Here is a 16,969-nt window from a genome sequence, read left to right on the forward strand (position 1 = left end):
CAAGAAAATTAAGGACCCCGGTAATTAACTCAGGCAGGATACACAGCCAAGGGGCCAAATCAATGTTTGGCTTCGAAATCAGAATTTACAAATGAAAGGATAGTTTTTTAGATTGTGCTTAGATTACCCTGTCTTCGACCATGACTCGGCAAAACCTTTTAAAAACTAAAAAAATAGGCATTTTTAAATTTGCCCATGAATATTGGTGTGAGTAGGTTGAAATATTTACTGATAATCTTAGTTTTATTAATGTAAGAAATGCGTAGGTTTCCTTTTCTGTTAATTCGATATTTAAACCTAAGCCTTTGCTTCTATTCTTACGTCGCCAAGGCCTAATATTTTTACGCTTACTGTCCCAATTTTTTTGCAAAGGAGCCAATAGGGCGGGAGGAAAAAACGCATTGTGACACTTGACGGTCACGTAATAATAACCTCAAATAGGAATCGAATAAGTCGAGAGCGGCAACTGTCAAAGGAATATCTCTCAACCCCCATTTTTTCCCGCCTTCTTTTTTCCTTTCCCCACTGAGACCCGGTTTTAAAAATAGGCTTATCATAACAATATCGAATTCCGGAATCATTCCGCAACGCAACGTGGCAAAGTGACTTTTTAAGCCTTGGTCTAGATAATTGTATTTGTCGGGGTTATTTTTTTCTAGGGCGTTTAAAACCCTCGAATTTTTGACATGGTCATCTTAAAAAATAACAATTTTATGATTGCTTTAGGGTAAGGATTATTATTAGTTTGGTGATGGGTAAAATTTTCTGGTCTAAAAAAATATATAATTCAAATTCTTTCCCTTATTTTTGTCGAAGTTTTTCTGTCATTTGAAATATATATATAAAAATGCGAGAATTTCACTCCAAATTTTATGGTTGGATGAACGCTTTTACTAGCAATGCAATCCTCCGGGATCTAGACGTAGATATATCTGAAACTATTCTAGATTTCGAGAGAAAAAAAGTAGGAGAATAAAGAAACTGTGGTGTATTTTACACCCTTTCTTGCTTATATTGGAAAAGGGGCTATTTTATTTAGGAATAAAATAAGTTTGAAGGGAGAATGAACAGTTTTGTTTCATTACATGTAATCGCAATTTGGTAATCCTTTAATATTTCAAAATGAAAATCATTTGCGACACCATAAACGGAAAATGATTCAGAAAGTTTTTGGTCAAAACACTTTAACTTTCTACTCCAGGTCTATTTTCTCCGATTTCATTTTCTCTTTTTAAAATAAAAATATACGTTTTCGCGCCAGCTGTGTCTTTGCTATTGGTGTTTGCCTATAACAAGAAATCTTACACAGAAGGATACTTTAAAAGTCTGTATAGTAGAGAGACCTTTCAAAGAATTCCTTCTATTCAACCGAAAATGTTCCTTTCTCCTTCCTTAAGTTAGGTTTTTTCTTTTAATACGCGGGTATGAACATTGATATCGTTTTTTATTACTTTTCTTTTGGCCCTTAAAAGAACCGGAAGTGCCAATTGCTGCCAGAGTATCTTATTCATTCCATTTGATTTGTGGTTAGGCTTGGCTTGGCCAAAGGGTAAGGGTTGTTAACGGTTTTATTGTGCTAAGATATTATGTCTAAAATAAGGAGTAATATTAAAGGAGACGTAGCTATAAAGTCAGATTGTATTCATTTCTATTATGATGAATAAATTTATTATTTCCGCCATCTGTATAAATTAAATACGGTAGGTTTAAATAATTAGTATTTATTGAATTAATTAATTAATTAATATAAGTGGCTTTTAAAGTTAAATATGACATAATCAATATTTGCTCCTTAATTTAATTTACATTAGTAGTTATAATTAGATAATACAGTAACTCGTGTGATTGTTATGACCTTAGATGGCCTTAGGAGAGTTTTCCTTAAACAGGTCGATAAAGTCCGGAGTTTCCATATAGTTTCAACTTGGAACAAAAATGTCTTAACTTAATTCGAGTTATTTCTATATCAACGTTAATCTATCTAATTAGGCCTTGCATCTTCGTAACATGATAATTATTTTCTAACTGCTTTTTTTCTTAATCTGCTGGAGTTACTACATTTTTGATTCGAAAAGCAATGGAATACTTCTAGTTTATCTATCAACTCGCTTGACCAAAGATGCTTAGAGACTAGAGTGAAGTGATGGTATTTTAAGCTGACCCCAGCAAATTGTCCGATTATTTGGACCGTAAGTTTCCAGGCTGCTTGCTTGTTATTTCAATGGAAAATGACCACCCAAATAGCAATACAGATCACTACAAGTTTAGCCACCCTTAATAACCTAAGCCTAATCTCTTTCTAGAGTCTAAGAATTGTCACTGGGTTTTCTTTTTAAGTAGGTTTTTTCATGTCTTTTACCCTCGAATTATCACCATTACTTTATAGTATAGTTTTACAGAGTTGTTTTCCACTTATGATAATGACCCGACTTAGTCGAGAAAGGCTTGAAACTAAGAAGTGTTTAAGATATTCAATAAATTTACGCAATGTTTAAGCTTCCAACTGTATAATAATAATCCAAATAACATATCGTGATAAACGTACTGTTCAAACATGGACATTTTTTTTTAACGAAATCCAAGTTTTATTTCAGTATTACCAAACATTACACATGTACATTTTCTTAAGCCTTGTCATTATTGATTATGCGTGTTAGTTATTTTGACACATTTTTTTCTCTCCTAACAATAGTACAATAGAATCAAACCAAAAAACAAACACATACATAACTAAACATTCCGAAAGAAGCCAAGGGTTACGTGTTTCGTCTCCTTAAAACTTCCCGCGTGAAATAACGTCTTGTGTCACATCTGGTCGCTTGAGAAAGAGTTTGTTGTGTAAGGTTTTAGCCTCGAAAACATCGATTAGGCTTAACTTCAAACATAAATTGCTTTTCTAAAGACAATAGAAACCATTAAGTAGGCCTATTTCTTGTTTTCCCAATGGATTGATACTGCAAATATCGTATTAGTTGCCTCGAGAGTTCTCTCCGTAATTATTTTAAGCCTATTTTTATTTTTAGGTCTTTGAAAAGCCAAGGCTTAGAATAGACCATAATCGACACGCTGTTGAAACGAATTAGGTCTTATTTAAATAGAACGTATGATTGCACGAGCGTAACAAGACAGGAAGGCTAATTTCCATACAACATGAACTAGTATAAACATAATTTTCAGTTAGCGTTGTTTTTCTCTTTTTGTCCTGTTCGAGGCGATTTTTTTATGCTTTGTTTTGCAGCTATAAACCTAAGCGACGAAATTAACCCGTTACACCCGGACCTTGTAACATTATTATTAAAACTAAATCAAGTCAAGGGAGAGTTAAACACTATTTTTATTTATGTTTGCGACCCTAATTTGTTCAGATTTTTACTTCATTCACTGTAACTTTAAGCCTACCCCTTAATCAATGCAAGTGAGGGGAGGTTGTGGTATTAGCAATCATAGAATTTCTAGTCTTAAAGAGGACCAAAAGTTAATTTTCACATCACGAGTATTTACAGTGAGCTTAGAGGAATGTATTTCGTTTACTTCCCCAAGTAACCTTGATATACCATAAAATACTGGTCCTCGTGCCTCTAGCTTTACACATAGCTGAAAATTAAAACTGAGAACTACGCCTATCTTTGTTGTTTGGCAAACCCACTTTTTCTAGTCCCCTATATATTGTTTATAAGTTCCATGGTAAATGAGTATTCGATTCAAGAAGTGTGTACTTGCTTAGATATTAGCTCGTATATCCAGCTATAACCACGACTTCTAACTCTAGCAGGTGGTGTTTGCCTGAAAAATGGGAGGGGTATAACCGAAACACGTGCAGTGTGTGGCCACGCGCGGGGGAGTCAGTCGCGCCTTTTTGAATAATGTTAAGAACATAAGCGCTACGAATAGGTGACGATCAATTAAACCTTCGTGAAAATAAAAAAGAGAGAGTCCAGCTCCTTCTGACTCTTGAGACGGAAAAACGAACCGTGTTATAAACTACGCTAGCTAGCTCACGCGCTGGTCATTTCGATGGTCAAAACGCCGGACCATAATATGGAGGATGATACTTGTTCAACAACTAATACGGAAACGATCAAATCGGACACGGATGATAATTCCGACAAGAGAATGTACGACAAAAATTCTTGGCCCAATTTAATCAATCCGAATAATTGGTTACCATTAACCTGGGCCACTTCAAATTATTGGGGTCTCAATCCGCCTTCTACTAATGCCACTAAAGTTTTGGAGGAGATGCGAGGAACCATCCCGCATCAGGAGATACATCCTGCTACATCCTCTTTGGCATTTCAAGCTGCGTCTCATCAACTTTTGAATGGATTGTTTTGGGATTCCTTCGCGATGAAAGCTCTTGATGGTAAGTTAAATTTTTTAGTCTTTGGTTTGTCCCGCTGAGAAAGTAGTTTTTAGGGAAATCTAAGCAGCTCAAAGGCTATAGTAATTTCAGAAAGCACTTTCTAGGCCATTTTTCTTTTTCATAAATGCGAAACTAAGGTAGCAACATAATTTATATTTATTGCACCATTAGACCTAAATTTATTTTTTATTATTTTTGTAATAGCTTTAGACAATTTTAATCCCTTCCCAGACTAAAATAGGAATATAGACGAGATTAATGAATGTAATAGTTTTTAATTAAAATTAACCTAGTGGAAAATTAATAGCAGGGACCTTTTCACGTAGGATTAACTTCAATGTTCATTAATAATTAATAGAGATTAACTTTTCAGGAACAAACGGCTTGCAAAACTTAAACTTACCAACGAAATTGGATACAAAGCCCGTGATAAATAACTTGTCCATTCCGTCCCCGTCCTTGGATAAAGGGCTACTCTTCCCAAATTGTTTAGGGCCAGAATCACTTCTATTTCGACCGGGAGTAGTGTCCTTCCCCTCGCCTCGTTCGAATCGCAATCGCAGCGAAAAAAGACCCATTCCCGACGAACTTAAAGACTCTAGATATTACGAGCGTCGCAAACGAAATAATTTGGCGGCAAAAAAATCACGTGATGCCCGTAAAGCCCGCGAAGATGAGGTAGCCCTTAGGGCTTGCTATCTCGAAAAGGAGAATGCGGTGTTAAGGGCCCAAGTGGGGACCCTAAGAGAAGAGGCCCAGGCTTTGAGACAATTACTGATTTTGCAAAAGAAAAATGGACAATGCCCTACAGCACAAAATATAAATGAAACGACAGCTTGAGTGTTAATTTTTAAAATTGTTTTAATTATTTGTGGATTTATGTAACGAAATTAGTGTGGTTTACTTCTGATATCACAATGTAAATAAATAAAAATAAATTTAATGTTTTGTTTTAATTAAATGTTTTAATTTATTCAAAACAATTTTCTTAAAAATCGCCTGTTGAATGTGTGTGGGAGAAGCCAGCATTTAGGCTGAAACGTTAACATTAGTTTCCCATAGAACGCCTGTAGAAGTGTTTTCCCTTCCGAACACCGAAAATTTTATTTTAAAACAAATATTTATAATAAATAAGAATACTTCTTGATTATGGTTGAATTTATGTATGACCCCCCAATATACTTAAATATTCATTAATATGGTCTTATTTATATAAAGTTCAAAGTAAAACTTTAACTCTAACATTAATAGTTGATACGACATTAATAATGTCGAAACGCCTTGAAGACCGAAGCGATGGTGAACAACACCATAATTAAAGCACCCCTCTTTCCTTCAAATTAGGACACATGAATTTGGTCAGTTTCACATGAATATCGGAGATAAAAATCCAAACACGAAAATAAATGAAATCAAAGTCTCTCGTGACTTTACTAAGCTCAGTTACATAGTGTGATAAAATGTAATTAACGATTGAATATTCTTGGATGCACTAGAGTAATTCTGGCACGTGAAAATGCCGAAGCGCGTGATAAAAATAAGTCATAAAAGAGCCATAGACTATATAGGAATTGGATGTTTTTTAGTAGCTTCGCTGTTTTCAACTTGGGAATGTTTACAGGCCTTCTTAATGCGGTTAAATCTAACCCCCAGCTGGTTTTCCCGCCCCGTATCCAAGGGGCCGGAAACCTCTGATTTAATTTACATGGTATTCCCCTTAAAAGACTGAGTTTTAAGCGCAAACTAGGGTTTTGTTTTTAGGAAAAGCCTTGAAAATGAGATCTACAAATTCTGAATTTTATTTTAAAATGAAAAAATATTTGTTAGAAGATGATTTGAGAGCGTCATGGACACACTTCGAGATGAACAATTTTTGGGTCATCTGATAGAAGAAGCTAGTATCCGATCCCTTGTAAGTATCTTTGTGTTCTTGCGAGAAGTTGCGGCGGGACAAAACAAGTTACAAACTTAAGAGCGTGTGTAACTGTTATCGAGCGGTTACCGCGGGCTCGAGCTCGCTGGCTCGCGTGGTGAATGGATAATGCATGACGGGAAGGTAGGCTTTTCGCGGTTTTGATCTAATAGGTACGTTAAAAAATGTCACCTGTCTCGTTCCCATGACACGATAGGGCGACCCTGCTTGTAGGAGCACGACCTGACGTTCGTAATAACAGCGTGTCGCGTGCATAATGAAACGGAATAAAAGCACCTCACCCTCCCACTCTACCTAACTCCAAATCTACGTCAAATGGAGTTTGTACCACAGATATTAGCGGGGGCGTACGTTAAAACAATGGACATATGTTTTAATATTGTTTGTAGGTACTTATATGGTAAAAACTTGGGGAAATTCAGTGTATCATCCCGGGTTTGCAATGGGTAGCAAGTTGAAACGGCTGTAACTAAATTGGGTTTCAATGGTACTCATATATTACATTGAATAATTAAAGTTTTAATAACGAATTTTTGCAAATTAACTTAACCCTGCTTCAACTGTACAATATAATCCTTTGAAATTCTATGGAAAACTCTACGTTATGAGATGAAGCGCTATTAAAGTGTATTGCATTCTTAAGTAGAAATTGATCGGATTTCGAAAGTAAAGAGTGTGTTGTAGTACAATATAAATGCCAGTCGCGAGTCGACCCCCGATTTCACCCCTCACCCCTTGGGGCAGCGATAATAATCATTTATAATATTATAGCGTTTCCATTTCGCCAATACGTCATCATTGTTCTAAAAGGTGATCCGAGGACGCGAAACCGCAAAAACTAATGAAGTTTATAAACGCGCTGGACCTTATCAAAAGCGGATAAAAAATAAGAGAAAGTGAGCGAGGCTCTGATGAGATCTTCCTCTCTAGCTTCTTTGGTCGATAAATCACCGCTGTACTTTGGAAAGTATTTTTTTTTCTCCGTTGAAATACTTAATTGCAGTCTCACTTTCTTTAACTTTCATTTGCCTTTGGGCTTATGGGTGGGAGGGAAAAGAAATCGAATCGATGTGGGAGTGTTATTTCTAAGACTTTGACTATAACGGGCCGGGATCCAATCTAAACCGCTATACGTTTTTGATTAATTATTAATACCCTATTGATTACGTTCAGCCTTAAGAAACTTTTTCCTATATACTTTTGTTTCTCCTTTTCCTGAATTACTTCTAGAGATTATTTTTGCATTTATAGTTTTAGAGGGAAATTGTAGACGTGGCAAAGGAAATTCTTATGGTAGGGCGATGAGGAGATTGTATCATGAGCTAAGCTTAGAGTGTCCCAACACATCGAGAACTTGCAACCAATACATAGTATAGACGGGGAGATAAGGGAGTCTTAAGTGTCACCTCTAGAAAATTTATTTTTATTTTAGAGAGAGTTCTAAAGAAGTGTTTTTACTAAATTGTGTTGTTTTGCTTAACCCTTCAACTTGAAGAAGCGAAAAAAGTATTTTCCATCCTTTGATTCTACTAAACAAGATAGATGTTGTGCGAACGGGCCTTAAACATCTTTGGTTAATATAAAAGAGTCTTGGGTCACAGGGTGTTCCTTTTTCTGTTACATTAGAGTTCTTCCGCCCTTAGAAATGTCTTTTCTTCCCCGGCGACATTTTCTCCGGGATCAAGAGAGTAAAAATGATTGAAAATTTTGAGCGAAGGCGTTTACGAAGCTCTCAGATAAAAGATTTGTCATTTTTAGCTTCCGCTCTTTTGATGAGGTGCGAAATTTCCCGGAAATGTCGGAAGTTGTAACCCTCTTACCGCCAAAAATACATCGCCTTTTATTATTCTGGTAGGGTCGCTATTTTTAGACACGTCCAGTTTTATCCAGCATTAACATAATGTCCATTTTTACATCTAATTAGCGCAGTAAAAATTTAATTTTCTAAGCACTGACACTCAAGTGTTATAGTTCCATACAGTTTAATACAGTCAAAGATTAATAGCTGCCTCTTTCCTATATATTAAATTCAAGAGCAGTTTTCTACGACTTATTTCATTATTTTATTTTAAAATTTTTACTTTGTTTATTAATACTTTACACTTTTTTCTTAGCGGGTGAACTGCTCTTGAAAATAGTGGGTTACAAACTCAAAACTAGTCGCCGACCAATCACGTAGCTGGAAATAAAAAATCTGCCACCGATGGCGATGAATGGCCGATCGCGCCAAATACCAGTTGCTTCTGCCATGTCACGTGTCATGGTGAGTAGGCTGCTACCGCCATGATTTTTTTAGTTTTAGTTCTTGAGTTTGTGCCGCTGCGTAGTTTAGATTAAAATAATTTAAATTAGGCCAAACTTAACTTGGAAATCAAGACAAGAAATGAAATCATTGTAAGTTAACTTTATTATAACCATTCAATCAATTAACATTGCAAGAATATAAACATAATCGTATGTATATAAATTAACGAAGTCAATTTACTCATTGACAAAGAAACATGTTAATTCATCCAAGCATAAGTAAAAAAGGTCTCGGAACGTTGACTTATGAAAAAAATACTAGTTAATATTGACCCAATTTAGTGGTTATAAATACTAATTTTCCTTATATAGATTTTTTTGACCTCTATTACTAATTTACTACTAAATAGGCCTACTAATGATTAGTCAATTCTTCCGTAACGTCAGCAAAAAAAACACTACAATACATTTCGTGCCACGTTAAAGTTTGAAGTAAATGTTTTCCATGAATACCAAATGAACCCCTTAATACCCCTCTAACCCCCCGAAACCGCGTTTCAATCTGAATTAACTAATAAGTTACTAACTTAAGAGTTAGGTTAGGTCTACTTAGGAATATAAATTAAAAATTTATGCCTACCACCATATGTTATTATGTTACTTATGCTACCATATATATACATAACATAGGAGGGAAAAGAAGTAACTATATTCACTGATGCATAACTAATATTTGAATAAATCCCTGTAATGCTTGGATGAGAATTATGATTACGTTTATTTAAACAACATTAGAAGGGAGTTTTGTTTTTTTTTTTTTTTTTGGTTTTTTATTTAAATAATATACATCCAGCATTTGATAACCCAAAGGTTTTTGACCAAATGCTTTCATACGTTTTGAGAGCGTGTTAGTTAGCTTCAAAACTTATTATTTTAACTCCTCCCAATTGGTGTAAAACTGTAAATGAAGCTGAAGGAAAGAAAGAATATATTACAAAGTTATAGAACATGTTTTTGTTTTTTGGGAATAATACGGGGGTTTAATTAAAAAAGGAAATTAAGTCGTACGGTTATATAGATTAAAATGTTTGAAAAAAAATTGCTAATTATCTTATGCTTGGTTGGTTTATTAGAAAGTATTATACACTTATACTTGTAAGTCGTAACAAAGTTATAAGTATCAAAATTTCGGGGGAAATTATAAGGTAATTAACGTTAATTGTTAATGGAGCTATAGTTACATTTTTAATTATTTATATTTAGTATAATTATAGTTTACCATTTGCATGCATTTATGAGGATCAGCTAACACGTAAATTTGTAGCCCAAGCTGGTTTTTTACAACCGAGTTTAGCCACAAAAGTTTCTGCGTCTGAAATTAACTTAATTAACTTTACTCAATAAAATAATTAGTAATTAATTAATTACCCTCTTTGGCGGCGCATGAAGCGGTAGAAGTACCCGCATCAATTTCAGGCATTTCATAGGGATGTTTTAGCTTATTTAAAACTGAGACAACTTCTGAATAATCTCCTTCTTCAGCTTTATCAATTGCTTGTTGGGCGATATAATTTCTCAAGATAAAACTAACACAATTGAAACAAACCAAATTAAATTAATTAACTAACTAAGAACAAATAAATAATTAATAATAAACTAACCATGGATTATTGCTATTCATAATTTTAACTCGTTCCTCTTCAATTACTTTAAGTTGATTTTCATCATCAATTCCTTGTATTTCTAAATTTAATCTGGCTTCGTATTCATTTAACCATTCCATCCAAACTTCTCGATCTCTAGATTTTTTAATTTCTGGGGTCATTTTCTTTAATTCTTCAGCACGTTCTATTCTGGCCTTTATTCTTTCCACCGCAATCATTCCTTTCCCCAATTGTTCCAATAGTTCAGGATTACTTCTCATTAGCATTAGAAACATTTGGAATTCTCTGCCATCGAAAGCCCCTTCATTCTCTTTCATTAAATCTTGTACAGTTGAGCAGATTTCTAACAAGTTATTTAAAACTTGTTCCTTTTCTTGTACTTTGTCTTTTTCCATAGGGAAAGTACTTAATAACCTAAATGTAGATGTAAAATCCGAGCCTGATTTTTCCATCGTCATTAACAAAGCTTTTACTAATTCCCTGTAATTATTAACTCCGTAATTAGCAGTTTAATAATTAATAAATGTAAAAAAAGACTTTATACTTGTCTTTAGGCAACTTTTCCCTCGTTAATCCCAACTTCTTTCTCATTAATGTTAAATAATATTCATCATATTCCGTTTGATAATTATCATCTAGTATGGGAAGGGTTTCTGATAAGGGGACCAATGGTTGTAAAGCTTCAGCTAATTTTTGGCAATTCCATTGGCAAATTTCCGGTTGTTTAACATAGGTGTATCTCCCACCATCATCTTTAAGTATTAATAACATTAACTTCAATCTCTATTAATAACTATTAGAATTTAGTTTAAAAATATAGTTTAATACCGGAAGAATTACAAATATGATCTGGATTAAAATTTTCCATGAATCCAAAAGGTCCATAATCTATTGTAACACCGGCAATACTCATGTTATCAGTGTTTAAAACCCCGTGACAAAATCCGACACATTGCCAATGTGCAACTAATCTCGCTGTTCTTAAAACTACTTCCTTATAGAATTCTTTTATCCTTTCTGTATCATTATTTTGATGTTTTTCATGTATCTATATGAATTTTTACACTTTAATATCAAGTTTCAATCCCCATTTTGAATTTTGATGCAAAATTCTACCTCAGGATAGAATGTAGTTATAACATAATCAACTAGTTTCTTTAATATGTCTATTTTGCCCACACTGGGTCCTCTACGTCCTGTGAATTGATCTACCGTTTTAAATATCTCAAAAGAACCAAAACGAATGAAGGTTTGGGCAATACGTAGAACTATTGTGCATCTTTCTAATTTATTATGACCATCGTAGAACATGTCTCTCATTACTTTTGTGTCGGAAGTAATGCAGGAACCTGCGCGTGTTGTGGGAATGCCCAAATAAAACATGGCCTGTAAATAATTATTAATATTTGTTTAATTTTTTTTTTAAATTGGGTAAAACTTACCTCACTGCATAGAAACTCCCTTATGGTTGACCTTAGGACCTTTCTACCATCAGATTGTCTAGAATAAGGTGTGGGACCCGCTCCTTTTAGTTGAATTTCCCATCTTTCTCCTGCCTTATTCAAAATTTCTCCCAGATACCTTTTTTAATGTGGTTTACCGTTTTAGAAAGATTTTTTTTGGGTTTTAGTTTGGATAGCTTAACTTACATTGCTGCTCCATCTCCTAATTGTCCAGAGAAGTAACCAAATTGATGTCCACAGTAACAATGAGCCGCTGGTTGGCTTCCAGGGATTATTTTATTGCCAGCAAAGTATTGTACAAAATCAGGATGTTTAACTGCATTTTCATCAAGATCTATTAAGGCTAAGGCATCAAGAGATGCTGCTACAAGTTGAGGATTTTTAACAGGGGATAAGGGGACTTTAGAAAAGCAAGCTCCTTCAACAGATCTTGTGTAATTTCTTTCCTCTGGGTCGATTGGTAGCGTACGTAATGCTAAATTATCGAAATTTAAGTCCGGAAATGTTGCCATTCTCCGGGCGTTTATGGCCCAACGGTTGCAGTTTGCCCTAATTCTTTGAGAAATAGAACTAACTACAGTTTTACCAATGAATGCCACGATTGTTCCTTTATTTATCGATTGAATTGCGCATTATTTTATCACTATTATTAGATATAAAGATAAATATAACCGATGATAAAACTTACGACTGCACGACCTTGCAATTTCGTATTTTGAAATTGTAAGCAGAGTAGCAGACGACCCTTCCCTATCTGTGTTTACTAAACTGCGGTATTGATTGGTTAAGAAATAATCCCTCTGGCGTTTGAAATTTTGAATGTGGTATTGCCGCCAACTCCCCCGAGCGTAATTTAGACAAATTAACTAGGAAATGAAATGATGATTTAATTGATGCAATGTTAAGGTTGAAATTTGCAGTTTTTGTCATCGTACCGGGAAAAATGTGGGAATGATTCATTAAGCCTTGGCTTACAGTTAAATTTTATTTCTCAAAAATACTTTCATCATGTTCGCGGACATTTAGAACATCATTGAAATTAACTGTGAATTTTTAATTTTTTTGGAAATGAAACAAATTCACCTTAAATGAGTATCAACATAGACATCAATTTTACTTCTATTGCTTCAAGTTCATCTATTTGTAAGTGTTCAACTTTTATATTTCAATGTATCCGAAGGCTTAGGCTAAACGGTAACGGTTTAAAATTGGCCTTGGCCCTTTTGCCATTTTTATTGGTTATTAACCCTTGGTCAATGACCAGCATAATGAAAGGTATTGGGTTCGAGGCATTAAAAATACAGTTCACACAAGTACAATAAAACTTGTGCAATACGTTCACCCAAATTTAACAATAGTTAACGTTAATTTTATCACAAAAATTCAACAATATCATGGTCTATCATATGATATAAATATTTTAAAGTAAAACTGAACTATCAGACGAACCGGGACTTAGGGCGTCTGATTTCCAAGCCTTTGATCGGCCAATACCTGAACCTTCGGTCAAAGTATTTGACCTTCCCCTTAAATCCATCAAGGCTACAAAATTCTTATCATCCGACGAGAGTGATCTCCTCCTTTTCTTTCCATTACAAGGCAAACTTAGACAATGCCGGTCACTCTTGCCCAGAGACAATGTCCCACTCTCTGTAGATATGCTAAAATCCTTGGAATTCATGGTCCCTGAATTAGAATCCTCGGTCATAGAATTTATGGACGAAGCCATGTATCTGTTTTTCTGCTTTCTCACTGATGAGTTGTGACTTTGAACTCCGGCTAGGGTCGTAATAACTGCGGGTGATAGGCTGGAACTTTTGGGTATGAAACTGACCACGGTGTTACTGGCTCCTCCAGTACAAGTGGAGTTTCTTGGGGATGGGTTAAGCTCGTGTCTTTCCGCTGAAACTGTTAAGAATATTCTTGTATTGTTGAGGGAAATAAGTTTAGGTTATAATTACCAGTGTTGGACTGTAGAGAATGTACTGAACCCCTATTTTTACTGATATGAGTGTTAGACGTGAAAAGTGAAGTGTGCGAGTAAAATTTATCACTTTGACGTTTCCATCTTTGCCAAGCTTTTCTGAGTTCACTTCGAACCTAAATGAATTCCTTTAATTATCAATGGAATATTGAATTATTATTTATGTACCTCTCCGTTCAGAAAACAGTACAACAAAGCCACTAGAAAACCCTGCATGTAAAATCAAACTTAGTTTTATTTTTAAAAAGAGGAAACTTAGGTTTGAATTTGAATTTTACTTGAAATGAAGAAAATATTTGGTCAATATAAAGCCATATAATCTCTGCCACATGACTAAATTCGGCCGCGAATGAGATTCCGAGTGTTAACGCGTAATGAACCCCGAATAAGGGAACTAATACCAGAGTTGATTTGAACCATTTTCTAATGAGATTGATTAACCACGGAATTAGAATATGTAGTGGAACAATATCAGTATTAGTACCTGTACTTGTATCTCTTCGTTTGAGGCGCTTGTGGCAGGAACATTTTAATCAGTAGAACTCTGGTTATGTTGACGAAGATCAGGAAATTAAGCTAGAAATAAATAATTATTTGAAATAGGCTTAACTTCAGCCTGAATTGGTACGAAATAGGCTTAAAAACATACAACTATGGAGGTTGTAATTGGCCCTCGAATGATCCAAAATATATCTTGCCTCGTATTTCTAATCCAGCACCTGTTTTATTACATTTTTAAGAAAATAATAAGAATATATTTGCATAACTTAAAACACGTACATTTCGTCTTCAAATATCGCTCTAATTACAGACCAGGGAATTAGAAAAAATAGAGGTAAAGCTATAGAGAAAGTTCAAAGAGATTCGTAATTAATCAAAAGGGAATTAACTCTCTTAACACGGATGGTATTTGAAAGATAAAAAATATTAAGGTTTTCTTTTTTATATGTATAAAAGCCAGCTTACCCCAACCCATAATTACGTAAGGACCGATTCCACTGGCGTCTCTGAAGACGGCCAGAAATACTAAATTATGCAGATAAAGTCCTTCCATTAAAATCCAACTGTAGTTGGCCATTAGGGTGTAATGCCAGAAACAAGTGAATACTTTGCATGTAACCGTCTGTAAGAAAAGAACATTTATTTAGTACATAAGTACCATAATTTACTTATGATCAACCCCCTCCCCCCCCTTGGGATCCAATTAACGTATAAAAGAGAAATTTAAATAATCCTAAATCGTAATATAATCTTTTTGTTTACTATGAAAAAAAACTTACTTTATCATTTGGTTGACTGAAAAATAAACCTCTTGTTAAAACAGTCCACGCTCGAAGCATGAAAGAGGCGAATAGATGTAAATGTAGTCTGTTTCTGGGGCATCGAAGTTTTCTAAATCGCGTAAAAATGGATTAACTTTCATAAAAGGTCCATAGTGGATTATCTTCAATTCCTTACTTGACTAGAAACAATATCATAAAGGCAGTTATCAACGTAATGAAAGATGAAGAATATCCAATTTTCGAAATCAGGCTGATAAATTTGACGTTTGCCTGAGGACAATAAATGAAATCACTTTTTGACCTTGGAAAGATTTTAGTTTAGATAAATCGCTTTATTAGTTTAATCCAGGATTAGTAATACGTGGAATGAAATGCGATTTATTTTTCAAAAGAGCATCGCAAATGGTAAAGGTTTTTGTAGAAAGTTATTGATTCATTTTAGTCCTTTTGTTAACAGTCCTAGATCTAAATTTACTTTGCGACTGCACTCTAAACTATAAATTGATTTAGAGTATTATGGTAATTAGATAAGCGGAATTTGAGAAAGCAGGAAAATTCCTAAAATTCGACGGGGACAAATTCCCGCGCGTTTTGCGGGCTCAAGTTAACTATAGTCATTTCCCGCGCTTTACTAAAGACTCACGTGCAATGAAGTCTCGTTGAGTTCCACGTAATCCGGATGAGGAACGTAGTGCTAAAGAGATAGAGAGGCATGCTATTTTCTCAAATAATTCACTTTAATTACGGGGTAATATGTCTTTAAATACCATTAAGCACATGGTGTAATTAGTCCATGTTTGATTCGAACCTTGATCTTTAATATACCATTGACCCTGATCAGTACAGTGACGCGTGGCGAAACCTACAGCATTAAATTAAACCGATATTAAATTTATTTTAGAACAACTTTTTTTTATTTGACAATCATCACCCTCTAAATTATTGAAGCCAGTGACGTAAGGGTAATCAGGACACGCTAAATGCCGTGTAGTTGAGTTGGGGATTTTGGGCCAACATAATAGACCATCCCAATGTACATGACAGTACCCCTCTTAGTTAATTACAAACATTAATATATTTATTTTAATTGAATTAGACAAGAAACTTAAACTAATTATTATCATTGACTTACTTGTAACTTCGGTTTTCACGATTATCTCCTCGCATTTTACTCTTTGCTCTTCCAATCTTAGTAATTGTTTATAGTGTTCCATCTTATGATTGTCAAAAAGCGTCATATTGTTAATGCTATCCGCCTTGTCCTCAATTGTCGCGAACTCGTCAATTTCAAGTACTGACATTTCCGGCGTCGTTCTAAAGTACTTTTGCGTAACTTGATGAATACACCACGCCGTTCTTGAATGACTTAGCTAATACGATCCTCTTTTGAATCGGGTTAGTAAAAACAGAAGAAGGATCTGATCATCAGATGTCTTACGTTGACTGACTGAGTAGAGATTGGGAATTACATACTAACTTTACGATGGGATAATCGGTTCTAAAACGACTCGACTCTGGATACCTTCCCTCTCGTCTCGATAAAGACTTTTAGACCATTTTGATTGAAGACCCGAGATAAAATCTGGTCGCCTTTAAATCTAACCTATTGTAATGGGACTGTTGAACACTACCCCCGAAGGAATGCGGGTACCACCGAAATAGTCTATTTTCGATTTCCATTCCGGAAGTTAAGAGACAGGAAACTGTTGCGTTTCCTATTTAACCCATCATTGGGGGAAAATAAAGACCATGTGCTTACACGGAACGGTAATAAGATAAAAAAACCTATTGGGGAACCTTTTACTTTTGGGGTCTTTGGGGCCTTAACGCTTCTGTATTTAAATTAAAAGGGAAATTCGAACTGATTACTTTTCCGCCGCTTACGTAACTCGTTTAAGGTTTTACTTCGGGTTTTCCCGCGTAATTTTGGCCACGCTTTTCTAAATTGTTTCCCGCGCCAACCGTTTTCCCTCCCATCAATTCCCGCCAATTTCACTAAAAGTTTAAGACAGTTTGTATATTGCCTGGGAAAAGG

At 34.9% G+C, this 16,969-nt stretch overlaps 4 protein-coding genes across 5 annotated transcripts in view; 2 read left to right on the forward strand and 2 right to left on the reverse strand.

Moving 5' to 3' along the window:
- The first annotated feature begins 3,847 nt into the window (after positions 1–3,847).
- LOC149692469 (transcription factor ces-2-like) lies at positions 3,848–5,291 on the forward strand. The gene is made up of 2 exons (XM_089868820.1): positions 3,848–4,363; positions 4,737–5,291. Exons 1-2 carry the CDS (start codon positions 4,015–4,017, stop codon positions 5,201–5,203), a joined length of 816 nt encoding a protein of 271 aa, XP_089724946.1. The 5' UTR covers positions 3,848–4,014; the 3' UTR covers positions 5,204–5,291.
- Positions 5,292–9,740: 4,449 nt separating this feature from the next.
- LOC149692470 (protein adenylyltransferase SelO, mitochondrial-like) lies at positions 9,741–12,492 on the reverse strand. 2 transcript variants are annotated; one of them, XM_089868234.1, is made up of 9 exons: positions 12,356–12,492; positions 11,854–12,274; positions 11,647–11,785; positions 11,321–11,590; positions 11,033–11,252; positions 10,749–10,956; positions 10,202–10,684; positions 9,969–10,126; positions 9,744–9,912 (listed from the first exon to the last, which is right to left on the reverse strand). In XM_089868234.1, exons 2-9 carry the CDS (start codon positions 12,177–12,179, stop codon positions 9,842–9,844), a joined length of 1,875 nt encoding a protein of 624 aa, XP_089724360.1. In that variant the 5' UTR covers positions 12,180–12,274; positions 12,356–12,492; the 3' UTR covers positions 9,744–9,841. The 2 variants fall into 2 exon arrangements, with proteins under 2 accessions (XP_089724361.1, XP_089724360.1); XM_089868235.1 differs by having other exon boundaries at positions 9,741–9,906; positions 11,854–12,428.
- Positions 12,493–12,763: 271 nt separating this feature from the next.
- LOC149692471 (uncharacterized) overlaps positions 12,764–16,969 on the forward strand; it is a 78,587-nt gene continuing 74,381 nt past the window's right edge. Inside the window, exon 1 of the mRNA XM_089868239.1 lies at positions 12,764–12,810. The gene's annotated coding sequence lies outside the window, so the exon portion shown is untranslated. The remainder of the gene's footprint in view (positions 12,811–16,969) is intronic.
- On the reverse strand, positions 12,920–16,235 carry LOC149692472 (secretin receptor-like). The gene is made up of 14 exons (XM_089867516.1): positions 16,067–16,235; positions 15,866–15,985; positions 15,702–15,796; positions 15,578–15,628; positions 15,110–15,204; positions 14,932–15,043; positions 14,618–14,774; positions 14,432–14,492; positions 14,301–14,370; positions 14,136–14,227; positions 13,930–14,074; positions 13,820–13,861; positions 13,629–13,767; positions 12,920–13,575 (listed from the first exon to the last, which is right to left on the reverse strand). The coding sequence occupies exons 1-14, from the start codon at positions 16,233–16,235 to the stop codon at positions 13,088–13,090; spliced, it is 1,836 nt and encodes a 611-aa protein (XP_089723642.1). The 3' UTR covers positions 12,920–13,087.

This window comes from Phalangium opilio, unplaced genomic scaffold, assembly GCF_054372755.1.
Source record: "Phalangium opilio isolate 3A_F unplaced genomic scaffold, DU_Popi_V2 ptg000024l_1, whole genome shotgun sequence".
Lineage (NCBI taxonomy): Eukaryota > Metazoa > Arthropoda > Arachnida > Opiliones > Phalangiidae > Phalangium > Phalangium opilio.